This window comes from Phoca vitulina, unplaced genomic scaffold, assembly GCF_004348235.1.
Source record: "Phoca vitulina isolate PV1807 unplaced genomic scaffold, GSC_HSeal_1.0 scaffold7, whole genome shotgun sequence".
NCBI lineage: Eukaryota > Metazoa > Chordata > Mammalia > Carnivora > Phocidae > Phoca > Phoca vitulina.
The window spans coordinates 40,314,795-40,330,563 of NW_022589710.1; the positions used below are offsets into that span (position 1 = coordinate 40,314,795).

At 41.1% G+C, this 15,769-nt stretch overlaps 1 protein-coding gene and 1 pseudogene across 2 annotated transcripts in view; both read right to left on the minus strand.

The window, feature by feature from the left end:
- The window catches only part of DCAF5 (DDB1 and CUL4 associated factor 5), a 106,957-nt gene that overhangs the window by 9,649 nt on the left and 81,539 nt on the right, over nt 1–15,769 (minus strand). For both annotated transcript variants that reach the window (XM_032405399.1, XM_032405398.1), the window contains exon 7: nt 15,014–15,080. In XM_032405399.1, the coding sequence (XP_032261290.1) occupies nt 15,014–15,080 (67 nt within the window). The remainder of the gene's footprint in view (nt 1–15,013; nt 15,081–15,769) is intronic.
- On the minus strand, nt 157–3,543 carry LOC116633095 (annotated as a pseudogene).

Consider the following 15,769-nt stretch of genomic DNA (forward strand, 5'->3'; position numbering starts at 1 on the left):
GTAGGTTAAGCTTCTGGCTCTTGATTTTGGTTCAGGTCATGATCTCATAGTCATGAGATCGAGCCCTGCGCTGGTCTCTGCGCTGGGCATGGAGACTGCTTAAGAGTCTCTCTCTCCCTCCTCTCCCTCTGCCTCTGCTCTTCCTCCTATCCCGCCTGTGCTCTCTCTCTCACTAAAAATAAAAAATAAAAAATAAATAAATAAAAATAAAACGAAAGATTTAGCACCAAAGTAGGCTGCCGTGATGGGAAACCCTAGGTAGCCTGAGTGCACTGGGTTCCTAGAGTGGAGTGGGAGGAGTGGAAGGTAACCTGAGCCTAGTCAAAATAAAAATAAACAAGAAAATTAAGGAAAAGAGATCCATGGGAATCTAAACAGCTGTCTCCATACAGGGATCTTACCACCCTCCAAGGAGTTCCCTTGGGTATATATATTTTTTTCTATATAAGGTTGATTCAAAAAGTAGCATTCCCACTCATGGGTCACTTCTGAACTCCACATTTCCAACACCCTACTCCTACCCATACGTGCACTGGAGTAGTCACTAGCAAAGAAACTTTGGGTTAAACCTAGTAAAATCTCTTATTTAATCCTACTGCCTCCAAGAAAAGTAATTTAAGTGACTCAGAGAGTTTGAGAGACTTCTTGGTCAAGATTTGAACCAGTCTTTTTGGCTATAATGCCCAATATCCTATCCTTTCAAATGAAAGGATTTGAATAGGGATGGAGTCTGAAGCTCATAAAATATTTTGAAATCTTTCTTGCAGTTATCATATGAGTTGGTTTTCTTTTTAAGCTCTCAACTTAAAAATGGGAAGGGGGAGATTCTATCCAATGGTATCCTGAGCACAAGTTCCATAGTATCACCACAGGAATTTCATCACATTGCCAACACTGAATAGTTCATGAGAGCAGAACTGGCTCTCTTGCATACCTAGAACTGGGGTGCAATGCCTGAACTAAAGTAGGTGCTCAGTAAGCACTTGTTGAGTGGACAGTGTTTCAGGAGAGGGCAATTCTAGAGTATTACCAAAGAAAGACAGATGGAGGGTCTCATGTCTTAAAGAATCAACTACCATGGAACTTAAGTTTATCAACCAAACTGACCTTTCTGTCAAAGGTTATTTGGAATACAATTACAATAACTTTTGGACCTGAAGAATAATCGAAGGATCTCAACATCTGTAAATTCAGACCATGGGAAAACTTTCTATTCTTCCATGCAATGTGACCTCATCTGGCTTCTTTTCATGGCAGCAACTTTATTTATTTATTTACTTTTTCTTTCAAATCATTTTAATAACCTAGCAATGATTCAAACTATGGAAAGAAGATTCAAACTTGTTCCCTTAAGAGGGATGCTATCACAATTGCTTCACACAAGCAAGATCAAAGGCAACAATGAAACCAGATTCCCAAGAGCAAGGGTGATAAGAAGGCTTCAAGGCTCAGTTTGAAGAACTTGGTTTCAGAAAGTCTCTGAGGGGTAGCAAAAGAGACATGAAATTTAAGGGACCCTCAGAGGGCGCGGTTGCTGGGTCATGAGCACCTTGAAGCATTTCTTGACGGTGATTTGGTGTCGAGAGTATTTGTCATCTGGGGAGAACCAAGCAGGATGAGTCAAGCAGGTCTGCTATCCCATAGGGTCAAGCTTCTTCAGCGTATAGACCCAGTCTCCCTGCTCGTTGAGGTAATACTGGAGGAACACAACCACACCGAAGCCAGAAGTTCCAATTTCGCCCATGGTAACAATTTTAATACAGGTCTTTCCTCCTTCTTCCCACCCAAACTGATACCTAAGAAATCTGAAAAAGATACCTAGGAATTCCACAGAGCCAAGAGACTGATGGTGAAAACAGGTACAGGAAGAATTATGGCTGCCATTTGTTTAAGGCATCCAACGCTGTGTACACAGAATCAGAATAATGAATGGGCTTCAGGGAGGTTCGATAGTCCCTCTCCTGGTTTCCAGGTTTCAAATGATTGAATACAGCTGCTACTGTATAGTTTAGACACATTGATTATTGGAGAATACATTTTTATCAGTCCTGGAGATTTGTATAAACCAGATTTCTTCAATCAGAAATGGCTAAAGTCAAGATGCCAATATCAGTAAAAACTCAGGGTCTCCATTACCTAGTCAGACTGCGCCCATCAACAGCAGGATCAAGTTGGCAGGAGTCAGCCAGGGAATATTTTTTTCTAAGAACTACACAAGCTACAAAATCTCCCTTCAGGATCATCCCTAAGACTGTGGTGAGGGGCCTGATGAAGATCAACCTCAACCCATGGTTACCTAGCTGAGTCAAGACCTAATCACTAATAATGGGTACCAATGACTAAACCAGCACATACCTGGGAGACACCACCTTATTCGTTCTTGAGCTGTCATTTGTTTATCCACTTCTGTACAAACCAATGCTCTTTTCTCTGAGCCATCTGCTCTGGCTGGCCCACCACACATTGGCATCACTTTGTAGTTTTTTTGGGTTTTTTTGTTAAGTCAAGGCCAAAATCCCTGTTTCTCCATCTTTCCTTTGGTTCAGATGGGATGCTAGGGAGGTGAAAAAGGCTATAAATCCCCTTACCTATTCTACTGCAAGACTTTAGAAAAGGAGTGGGCCATCTCATAAGATTCTAGTATCAGTGACTGATTCACTACCTAGGGAAACACAAGGGACTCAGAGAAAACACCTTACTCAGAACCCCAATAAACACCATTCTAAAATGCCAAGGCCAAGTGTCCCTCCAGAGAAGACAAAGGGCTAAGTGTATAGTCCTCATTTCCCTCCCCTTTCCTACCTATGCTCCCTTTTCTACAACATTCAGCCAGAGATTTGTCCCCTCAGGACTTTCAAGGGACAGGACACCACTCCCATTTCTTGACAACTTTAGTTACTTCTGTTCCTTGTCAATTTTATTTGCTTCAACAAAACCCTCTAAGAATGACTATGCTTTCAGCTCCAAAAGTAAAAGCCTCGTCAAGTTTTCTTGATGCTATAGTCTAAGAGCAACTTATCAATCATGTTGGGAAGAGGTCCTCAATGGCACTTGGGGCTATAGAATAGGACACTTAAGTATTTTGTAATGAAATCAATCCCAAATCAACCCCAAATCAATCAACTGTATAAAATACCAGTATTAATTTTCCTGTCAGTTTTTGGATTTTCCTCCCTTCCATTAATTAATGGGTAGGACAAACACCTTTGTGAGGATGGGATGGGGACATGGTGGGTAACACTGAGATTAGGGAGGGTGAAGTGTGAAAGTGGTAGTGAGGGACCAGATGACTGGAAGGGGCTGATGGAAGATAAGAAATTAAGATGGCAGGAGATAAATTTGCATTTCCAAGCAACACGGTACTGGCCATTATGAAGAGGGTAAATATCCTTGATCTTCCAAGATTTATGCTGACGTATCCAAGATAGTAGTAACAAAGTTGGGCATATAAGAAGAACTTAACAAATGATTGTTAAATTGAAATTAGTGGAGAACATTGTTTTTTCAAGTTTGGTTTTTTTTAAGATTTTATTTATTTATTTGACAGAGACACAGTGAGAGAGGGAACACAAGCAGGGGGAGTGGGAGAGGGAGAAGCAGGCTTCCCGTGGAGCAGGGAGCCCGATGCGGGGCTCAATCCCAGGACTCTGGGATCATGACCTGAGCCGAAGGCAGACGCTTAACGACTGAGCCACCCAGGCGCCCCTGTTTTTTAAAGTTTTAACTTCTTTTTTTTAGTAATCTCTATACCCATCGTGGGGCTTGAACTCACGAACCTAGGATCAAGAGTTGCATGTTCTTCTGACTGAGCCAGCCAGGTGCCCCTAGCAAACACCGTTAAGAGTAGTATTTAAAACAAAACAAAACAAAAAAAACCCTTGGTTGCCTGGGTGGCTCAGTCAGTTAAGCGTCTGCCTTTGGCTCAGGTCATGATCTCAGGGTCCTGGGTTTGAGCCCTGCATCGGGCTCCCCCCTGCTCAGCGGGGAGCCTGCTTCTCCCTCTCCTCCCTGCTCGTGCTCTCTCACTATCACTCTCTCTCAAATAAGTAAATAAAATCCTAAAAAAAAAAAAAAAGACAAGACTCAGGTAAAAATGACAGATTATGGTAAAGGAAATGCTTTTAGCATTTCATGGGAGAACCTTATCTGGTAGGTTCTAGGTTGGAATATCAAACAAAATTATGCAGAATGTATTAATAGGGCAAGATGATGATGAGCAAATATATAAAGGAGCAGTACCACTTTGTAGGGGTGGTACCACTTTGTAAGTGTGGGGGTGCAGAGAAGTTGAAAAAGGCGACAGTGGTTACTCAAATGATAAAATGGCAATCAAATCTCTGTAATTACGCAGTCCTTCCCTAAGCAATAAGACCTGGGCTTGGTGATACTCACCAAAGAACCCAATGGTTAAATTCAGTCCTCACGTTACTTATTTGACCTATCAGCAAGATCCAACATAGTTGCCTCCCCTTTCTTCACTGTCTTCCTAGGATCACCCTCTCATGGTTTTTCTGTTACCTCTTTGGTCACTCCTTCTTGCTTTCCTTTTTGGCTGCTCTCCCTGACTTTTTTTTTTTTTTTAAGATTTTATTTATTTGACAGAGAGACAGACAGTGAGAGAGGGAACACAAGCAGGGGGAGTGGGAGAGGGAGCAGCAGGCTTCCCGCGGAGCAGGGAGCCCCATGCGGGGCTTGATCCCAGGACCCTGGGACCATGATCTGAGCCCAAGGCAGATGCTCAATGACTGAGCCACCCAGGCACCCCTTTCCCTGACTTCTTAACACTGGAATGCCTTAGAGCTTAGTCTTTGCTTCCCTTCTCTTGACTAGCTATACTCACTTGCTTGGTGATCTCATCCAGCCTGCGGCTTTAAATAATACCTATATGCAACCAAAACTCAAATTTTTATCTCTAGTCCAGAACTTCTCTTGAACTCCAGAATTTCATACCTCTATTATCCAAACTGTTCAACACCTATCTTCACCTGGATGTTTAAGAGACATCTGAAACTCTACCTGCTCCCCCTCTGCCCCAGTCAAATCTTTCAGGACATCCTGATCAGGATTTACCTTCAAAATACATCTAGCCTGAAACCTCTGTTACCTTGGTTCAAGCCACCATCACCACTCGCCTGTAATATGGGAGACTCCTACTAGTTCTCCTCATTCCTATCTTTGGCAGCCCCACTCCCACCATCTATCCTCAACTCCGCAGCCAGAGTGATGCCGTTAAAATAGGTTAGATCATGTCACTCCTCTGCTCAGAATTCTCTAATGGCTCCCCTGTTTCACCCATGGTAACAGCCTCAGAGACACCCCTTGTGCCCCACTCACCCCTATTATTCCCCTCTCCCTTACTCTACTTGAACACATTGATTTCCTTGTTATTTCTCAAACACGCAAGGCACATTCTCACTTCAGAACTTTCCACAGGTTCTACCTAAAATGTTCTTCCCCCAGATTTCTGCATGGCTAACTCCCTCACCACTTTGAAGTTTTGCTCAAATGTAATCTTCTCAAAGAGGTCTATACTGAACATCCTATCTAAAAAATTGCATTTCCCTGACCCCCTAATACTACTTCCTATCCCCCTTATTCTACTCTATTTTTTCCTTTTCCATAGCACTTCTAACCTTTTAAACATAATATAATTTATTGTGTTTATTGTTTATTGTATGCTTCTGTTGGTAGAATGTAAGCTCAATGATGGCAGGGTCTTTTGCTCCTTTGCTATACATCCAAGCCTCTAGAACAGTGCCCAGCATGCAGTAGGTTTTCAATGAATGTTTGACACGAATGAAAAGATGTGAGTTTAATTGACTATAGAATGTAAGTATACTGGACAAAACTCAATCTCCGTTAGTGTGCCCCATCATCCAATGTGTGGATTCCTTCTGTTAAAATTGGATGTTTCTTCTACAGCATTTTTACCATAGTTAAGAGCAGAGAAATAAAGGGGCTAAAATCCTACCTCTATCCTTCATGGTCCTCTGAAATGCTAATTCCATGAAAACTTTACTGATCCCCCAAATCTCTTCAAGCCTCCCTTAATTACCTTTTCTATGGGCTCTGGAACCCACTTTTAAATTTAGCATGTGCACACACACATCCCCTTTTCTCATATTTCTAAGACTGGAAGTTCTTTGAGGGCAAGAAAGTGTTTATTCTTTCAGTCACCCATAGGGCTTTGCATAATGTCTTATGTTAGGATACTCAGTAAGTGAACAAACTGAAGTAAACCCCCTCATCATTTTCTTTGGAACAAGGCTTGAAAGAGAAGGCTAAAGCTATTATCTACAAAATGAGGTTTGGCAGGTACCTGTTGAGGCAATTAATCTATTTCATTCCTGACACCACTGGTAGAATTAAAAGGTTACTGCTCTGAGGGGCAAGGGACTACTTCTTTTTCTTGCTATATCTAAAAGAGTTGTCCAAATAACCTCAGTAATTCCAAAAGTCCCGTGTGAACATTCTCTGGGTCTCTAAGTCTCAAACCATAAGAATTAAATCAGGGTAGTGAGGGGCGCCTGGGTGGCTCAGTTGGTTAAGCATCTGCCTTCAGCTCAGGTCATGATCCCAGGGCCCTGGGATTGAGCCCCACATTGGATTCTCTGCTCAGCGGGGAGCCTGAGTCCCCCCTCCCTCTGCCGCTCTGCCCACTTGTGCTCTCTCTCTGTCTGTCAAATAAATAAATAAATAATCTTAAAAAAAATTAAATCAGGGTAGTGACAATACAAAGAGCAGTGGCTGCTTCCTGGGGATCACATAACCACCTAAGAGTTAGGGAAAAAAAAAAAAAAGTCAGACGGGGACAGCCAATGCTGCCAGTAAAGCTCAAAGAACTCCACAGACAGCAATGCTTAATTGCACAAAAAAGTCAATTATACTAGTTCTTCTTTCATCATCTGTACCTCACATGAGTTTACAACCAACTACTTGTGACCCATTAGAAACAGTTGTTCTCCCAGTCACAAGGGAGGAAAAAAGCAGATGCCTAGGCCTAACCCACTGAGAGTGAAGGCATGTCTAGAAAGAGGAGGAGAGACAGAGCACACACACACACATGCAGGCCCGTGAACATGCATTTATCGCTGTCTCCAGCCTACTCCCTTGGCCTGCTGGCAGTGGGGGTGGTTGCGGGGACTGGGCAGTGGAAGTGTGTGTTTCCCCCTCTATTCAGGGAAACATCTGTCACAGAGCGTTCCCCCTCTTTAACTACTGATGAATCAAGAGCAGCCTTGATGTAACAACAACTCAACCAGCCATTCCTGAGGGCACCAGAGGAAGACAATGCCTTGGACTGTAAGTTTTTCCGAGAAAAGTTAAAAGGGAGAAAGCTTTCTTCATGAGGAGTAACAATCATTGTAGAGTAGCTACTGAATACCCTCAACAATATCCCTAAGAAGGCAGATATTATTACTATGGTTGTATTATTTATATTGCTAATGTTCTTGTTTTACAGATGAAGAAATAAGTTTGGCAAGATTAAACAATTTTTCCAAAGCCGAAACTAGAAGACAAATGGATCAGGAGTTTAAATGCAGGCCTCCCAACTCTATTACATTATGTTTCTTTCCATAAATAGTAAGGTCTTAGCATAGAAGTATATCTCAAGGGAAGCAAGTCTTATCTGTAAAAACCCTAAAGTCCTTTCCAACAAGAATTAGGGGAAAGGGAAGGAGAAGATAATATGAAGATTTTCCAGAGACACCCACCTCCACCACATGTTGCCAAATTCATTACTTCCATACCTAAGTTACTAGGGAGCAAATGCTTTGCAAATTATGGATCTGTGGACGCTGATCTTACTATACATAGCAGTAACAGTGTCTTACATTTGAAAACACACATTTTTCAGAAAGCTTCCAAGACTGTTAAGTCATTTCACGATATGAGGCGCATTGGGAGGGGGAGGATTTTTACAGAAGAAACTAAAGCTCAGACAACTGCTGTTACATAACCTGCCTAGAATCACTCAATCAGGTAGTCAGTGGCAGCACTAGACTTGAATCCAGGTATGATTTTAAGCCTAATGCTCTTTCCAATATACCACACTGGCTCTATACATAACTGCTGGTCTGTTTATTTTATCTTCAGAATCACCGCATTAAAACAGATGCTCTTCCTACATACTTCAGAGGGGCTTTTACTTTGCCACAGCAAAATTCCCAGTTCTATTCTTTTAATTTTTATTTTATTTATTTGACAGAGAGAGACAGCGAGAGAGGGAACACAAGCAGGGGGAGCAGGAGAGGGAGAAGCAGGCTTCCCACTGAGCAGGGAGCCTGATGTGAGGCTCCATCCCAGGACCCGGGGATCATGACCTGAGCCGAAGGGAGATGCTTAACGACTGAGCCACCCAGGCGCCCCTATTCCTTTAATTTTTAGAGAGGTTTTTAGAAAATGAGTTATTATTTGACATCAACTAAAAAACTAAGCCTAATCTTGCCTAATCTAGCAAGTTTTATGGTGGTTATTAGGTCTCACATCTCAAAATGATTTCCTCAGCCTACTGTAAAGCCCTACGCAAATTACTTAACTGATTTGCTAAGTCCATACTGTTTATACAATGAAATGTATTCATTTGGAGTTTGGAACTGGAGTTCCCCTGTGACTTTCGGTCTTTTTGAACAGGAGAGTGGAGGAGAAAAGGCTGTCCTTGCTTTTGGCTCACGTTCAGGACTGCTCTCCATGTAGTTCTTTCAGCATTTCGTATGCACTGTGAAGCACACAGCAGGTATGCAATAAATGCTGATGGCCCGTCGGACCATGAAGGCATAGAACAGCAAGGCAGCTTCCCCATGTTAGCCTGCCTTAGTATCTCTGTGCAACTGGCACACAGGCATGCATTGAGAGAGCGAGCTCAGCCTCGTCCCATATTTTGTTTAAATCAAAGAGGCGGTAGATTAGAGTAGAAATTTCCCCACAGAGTTTTCATCATCTAAGCATTCAAAGCTAGAACCCAAGGGCCACATCTAGTCCTCATATGTTTGGCTTGCCGAACATGGCTGATTTTTATTTTTAAAATTATGAATTAATAGGGGCGTCTGGGTGGCTCAGTCGTTAAGCATCTGCCTTCGGCTCAGGTCATGATCCCAGGGTCTTGGGATCGAGCCCCACATCGGGCTCCCTGCTTCGCGGGAAGCCTGCCTCTCCCTCTCCTATTTTCCCCTGCTTGTGTTCCCTCTCTCGCTATGTCTCTCTCTGTCAAATAAATAAATAAAATCTTAAAAAAAAAAAAAAAAATTATGAATTAATAGCCAACATTTAAATATAGAGAGGTTACATATAAAGATGAGAGGTGCTAAATATCCCTGAAGCCAGGTTTAAGGGTAGGGCCCAAACCAGGAGGAGTTAAAAGCCTGTATAAAGAGCAGTTACGCCATTGTGCTCCTCCTCTGAGCACATATGGCCAGGAAGCTGCCCATTCCCCACACAGGCAGAGACCTAGGGGTTGCCAGCTGAAGTTGACCTAAAGAGGTTTTGGACTGGAGACACCAGGTGCAGTGGAGGGTGGGATTAAACAAAAATCTGTGCACGGATCTGTGAAATTCACACCTCTATTCGGCTCTTAGAATTATTGCTCAACTGCCAGGCAAATACCCTCCAAATACTAGATCAAACATTCCCATTCTGGAAAGGCAGCTGATTTCAAGAAAGTCAACAGACGATGTCCAAAACTGAAAATTCAAAGATAGCCTAAATTACAGGAAGAGAAAGGAACTGTTGCATTTTTTAAAAAAATAAGTTTTGTAATATATTAATTTGATTTAAAAATTATGTACCTGTATTATTTTGGTAACAGGAAGTACTTAATTATAAAAATAGTGAAAGTTATAAAAAAAGAATAAAAAGAACAGAGAGAAAAAGGAAAGATATATGAACAAGGGGAAAGAAAAGAATGTGGGTGGTTGTCAGAAGAGTGGCAGGAAGGCTGAATTCCCCAAATGAACCAAGGTTTATGAAAAATAATCCAAAAAGGTGCTAGTTACATGCAGAACAAGATGACGATCAAAGAGACAGACTTATTGTGATAGGCTGATGATGTAATGTTGAAGGGTAATATAGAGAAAACAAACCCCTCAATTACCAGTTAGGGAATCCAACAAGAAAGATCATCATAAGGTCCTGTTCTTGTCTTGTGTACAAAGAAACCCAAGCATCAAGTAAAAGATGGGGATCTAGGACCAACCACAGCCCATGTGGAAACCATGGGGGCTCCTAGTCAACTCCAAGTATGAGCAGATCATGGGTTCTGTGGCCTCCAAAGACCGCTTATGTGATCCTGAGTGTACTTCCTGAAACACCCTGTAGCACACTTAATATCAAGAAGCCAAGATTTTCTCTGGTCTAGCCAGGCTACATCCAATGAGCTTATTTAGTTAATCCTTAAACAAAGGTAGAACAAATCCGGAGGACAGAAATCAGTTCAGCAAAGAAACTAACACCATTTCTTTGAGGAATTGCTAAACTGAATGTTGGGGAGGAGGATGCTATCTCTGGAGAGGATCTAGAAGGGGACATTCTCAGTAAGCCAGCACTCAACTACCAGGAAACAGAGTTAAGACTTATGGAAGAACTTTCTAATCACTGGAGTTACCCTGGAGCAACAAGCACATCCTGGCATAGGTTTAAGTTATTCCTCAATAAAAGTGTACTTTAATATATGTAAGTTATAACTCAAGAAAAAAATTATTGTGGGGTGGGTATGTGAAGAGAAAATTTTATAGCCAAATACCCATGTAGCATCCATGGGATGAATGCCAGGATGTCATGTTTTCATCTTTATTTAGTTGAGAAAATTGTATTTCTATTGTGATTTATTCTTTGACCCATAATTATTTACTAATTTTTTTCTTCATTGAGAAATTTTAAAAAGATACAGAAAACAGCACAAAAAGTGGAGCTTAATAAAGTTTTTTAAGGTAAACACCCCTTAAAACCGACATCCAAGTCAAAAAATGGAATTTTTTTCTGGCCATTTTCATGCCCCATGTGCGTCATTCCAATTACAATCCTTTTCCTCCCCTGAAATCAACTATTATCCTGATCTCTATAGTAATCACCTCTCTGCATTTTTAATAATTTTATTTATCCAAGTGTACGTTCCTAAATAGTTTTGCCTGGTTTTTGTTTTATTTAATATGTCTTTTACATTTCTTAAACAATAGGCTTCCTCCTGTCCATCCTTTCCTTTTTTCATTAGAATGTACTTATTGGAGAAAATGGGCCCTTTGACCTATCATTTCTGAAGTCTGGATTTCGTGGACTATATGCTCACAATGTAGTATAATATACTCCTCTGTCCTCTGTGCTTCCTGCAAACTGAAAGATGGATCCTGAGGTTTTATTCAGAGTTGTTTGGCAAGCCTATCAGTAGTATTGTGTTCTTTTTATCAGGAGGCACATAATGTTTAATTGCCTTTCTTTTTAAGATGTTGGCACCTGTCACTACTCAGTATTTAGATGTATTAATTCATTGAGGGCTGCTGAGTGATTGCATTAAAATTCTATAATTTCTTTTTTAAAAGTGTCTTTATTAAACCTACATTTTTGGTAGGTATTTTCCCTGGATATAGAATTCTAGGTTGGCAGGTTTTAATTCTCTAAGCACCTTAGAGATATCATTCTATTATATTCTGGCTTCCATAATTTGGCCATCTTATTGTTGCTCATTATAGATGATTTATGTATTTTCTCAGGCTGCTTTTGGGCTTTTTCTCATTATCCTTTGTCTCTAATAGTTTGACGTATGATGTGCCTAAGTGTATTATATTTATCCTGTTTGTGGTTACAGTTTCTTGATCTGAGAATTAGTCTATTTCATTTGTTTTAGGAAATTCTTTTAGCTATTGTCTCTTCATATATTGCTTCTGCTTTATTTTCTCTTTCTTATCCTCCTGGGACTTTAATTTCATATATGCTAGATCACCTGCACTCTACTTGTCTCTTACACTGTTCTGCTCTTTCCATTCTCTGTTAAATGAAGTTATAATCCAATGAGACTGGTGTCCTCATAAGAAGGGACACCAGTGATGTGTGTGCACAGAGAAAAGGTCATGTGAGCACACAGGGAGAAGGTGGTCATTTGCAAGCCAAGAGAGGCCTCAGGAGAATCAAACTTGCCAGCACCTTGTTCTTGTACTTCTAAGCTCCAGAACTGTGAGAAGATACAATTTTGTTGTTTAAGTCACCCATTTTGTGGGATTTTGTTATCGCAGCCCTAGCAGACTAACACAGAGACTAAAGCTGGTTTCTCCATATGGCATTTACCCATTCTACTCTTGAGAAAATAAAGTAAGGGGTTGACCATTCTCAATCTAATCAGAAGGAACTAGGTCAGCGCTGGGTTGCTTCTTTAGTAGGAATACGTCTACTTCTCGTTTCAGATGTCTCAAAGTCAAGACCTGGAGGGTGCTTGTTGCAGGTGCCTTTCTCTAACTGGGGTCTGTGTCCTAAGCACCAGGAAATTACAGGATAGTTCACTCAGCCTTCCTGGTCCAGCCCCATCCTTGACTGTAAGCCTCTTAGGCTTTTTTTTTTTTTTTAATCAATCTCTATGCCCAATGTGGGGCTCGAATTCACAACCCTAAGATCAAGAGTTGCGTGCTCTACAGACTGAGCCAGTCAGGTGTCCCACCTCTTGGGCTTTTAGTGGAGAGTCTGACAAGTCTCTGTTGTCCTCTGCTCTGAATGTTCTGTCCCTTGGAGATTTTACGCTTAGTTCTTTATTCTCCTTCCCCTGGGCAGGTTCAAAATCTGGCAAAAGCTCCATGGAGCAGACCCCTCCCACTGGGGGGGCGGGGGGGACTTTGTCTCCAAAACACTGTGTTAACGTGGGACCTGCATTCTGCCTCTCCAGCCCAATCCCATAGCTCCCAGGACAACCCCAGCACTTAGCAAATGTCCTACAGGGAAGATTGGCCATGTGGTTGGGGCACCTCTAGATTCTACTCTGTCCTATCAACCCATGTGGCCATTGCAAATTCTGATTTCTTTTGACCCCAGCTGCAGCCCAATCTGCAGCCTCCATGCAGAAGCCCCTAGAAGAGACGATGGTCCGCACCTCCGACTGGGCTAGAGGGGCTCTTCCTTCTTCAGAACTTGAATTCTTCTAGCACACTTTGTTACCACACCTCTCTGACACCTTTACGGTTTTTGTGATGTAACCACATTGTAGTTATTGCAGTGGGAGCCACCCACTGCATCCTCTGGGGGATCTGAAGTCCTACAAGTCCTTTTTTAATAGAAATTTTACATCGTTCTTTTTTCCTCCTTGAAAGAATATTTCCACATTACCTATTCCACCCCCCCCTCAGTTTTTTTGCACCTTGGAGGTTTTTATACCTCACAGCAATGCACCATGTGCTAGGGTTCAAATGGTCAGAAATTTGTGGAGTATTTTTGGTTTTCCGGGGGTTTTTTGTTTTTGTTTTCTAAAGTGGAAGAAAGGTAAAGGGGAAGTGGAAAAGGAGAATGGGTACTCTCTTAGGAACACTGATTTTATGAAAGAATACATACAGAATTTGAGAATCTAGAACTGGAGTTCCTTTAAAGCAGCTGTGCCTAGAAAACCCTTGGAAAGTCTGGGTGTCCATTTCCCAGTTTTAATATTGGAATCCTAAATCAGCTATCAGGTCCCTGCCAACCCAAAGACTGCATAGTCATCTATACTTAAAAGTCAGCCCACTGTGGGCCATACCTTAAATCAGTACAAAAATAAGCTGGGAGAGGAAAAAATCTATAATACTATTGCTAATTCTTCCCTATTCTCTCTTCATACAAACGTGAAAAAGATTCCAGAGAACAGCCCCAGGGGAAGGAGGTTATCCACTTTCTATTTTAAAAATCAAATTGACTTAATAATTAAAAGCTTTTAAAGATCAGGTAAAAGATTAAGCCCAAGGATTAATTCTCAGATAATCAATCTATAAGATTAGGGGGTAGGAAACGTAACAGTCTAGTGCTAAAATACCACTTTTGTTCAGCTAGACCGCTGCTGTCCCATCTGGTTGGGCTTCACAGGTAAGCTGCTTCACTCATGCTTTCCAAATTCCAAAAGGGGAAAAAGGCCTTTTGAAAATTGTTTAGTAACCAGACCACAGAAATAGGATAGTTACATCAAAAGTGGGCTTCAACAAGTTTTGAAAGGCAGATGTTTGGTAACAAATATTGTTAATTCAGCAATAGGCAAGCCAACAACTTCCCTAAACATTGAGCACTAGACGAATTTTATGTAATACACTTGGCACAGTCCTCTATTACTTTCCTAATGGCCATTTTCCAGTTTGATGCCATGTATCACCTGGAGCAGATGGTATATTGAGCTGTCCTGAGAATAAAAAATAGACATTTTTCTACCAGTGGGAAGCAACCAGTGTGAGACTCAACTGAGCACGTGAAGACACTATTATCAAGAATGAAGAATGATCCATGCTGTTTGAAAGCTGATGGCCTAGATCCAAATTTATGGAAAGCTGCAGGCATTTTTCAGAATACATCTAGAGATATGATGAACTATTTCTTCCTAATTTCTTTGATATCTGGGGTCAGCCAAACCCCAGGGAGTAAACTTGTCCATCAACAAAGTTTCCCTTTAGTTAACATCATCAGGGAGGCCAAAGGAAAGGAAGAGACCCTAATAACTCTTTGTAGAAAAATAAACAAGAATCTGCAGATGGATAAAAAGGAAAAGCAAGATAAAAATATTCCAGGTGTGAAAAAGGAGAGAGGAAAATGGACATAATGGAGATCTATGAAGTCTAAAGAAAAGTTCTTAGGAGAAAGAAATCTGAGCATCACTATGTCAGTAAGGGTCTGTATGAAGGTTATAGTGAAATCTGGCTTCTAATTTTTATGTTTAAATTTCCCTTGGTCACTTTTCTGATAAACTTACTACATTAAAAGAGAAATATCATCCTCTATTTCTACAAATCAGTCCTTTCAGGGTACAACATGCCAAAGGTCAACAGAGCCAACATTAGCAGTAGGTTCATACTAGGGATATACTCACCTGCTTCTGGATCTGCAGGAATTCTCCACATGTACAGGTTAAAGTCATCAGAGCCTGAAAGGATATACTGTTGGGATAAAAAAAATACATATTTATTATTTATATCTTGATTGATTGATAAAATATCTACATCTATCTACCTATCTATGTAAAGATTTTTTAAAAAATAAACGAGACAAATGGGCATATATTCATAAGGCATCATGCACAGCAAATACCCTCTTTAAAGTATTTGCCAATTAAAAGGTCCATTGGCTAAAATTCAGCAACAAAAACCAAACAACCTAATTAAAAAATGGGTAAAGGACTTGAATAGACATTTCTCCAAAGAAAATATATAAATGCCTAATAAGCACATGTAAAGATGCTCAGCATCACTAATCATTAGGGAAATGAAAATCAAAATCATGGGGCGCCTGGGTGGCTCAGTTGTTAAGCGTCTGCCTTCGGCTCAGGTCATGATCCCAGGGTCCTGGGATCGAGCTCTGCATCAGGCGCCCTGCTCTGCGGGAAGCCTGCTTCTCCCCCTCCCACTCTCCCTGCTTGTGTTCCCTCTCTCACTGTCTCTCTCTCTGTCAAATAAATAAAATCTTTAAAAAAAAAAAAAAAAAATTCAAAATCACGAGATAGCATTTCACAGTCATTGGGATAGCTAATACCAAAAAAACGAAAACATAACAAAACAGAAAACAAGTGTTGGCAAGGATGTGGTGAAACTGAATCCCTGTGCATCGCTGGTGGGAATATATAATGGTG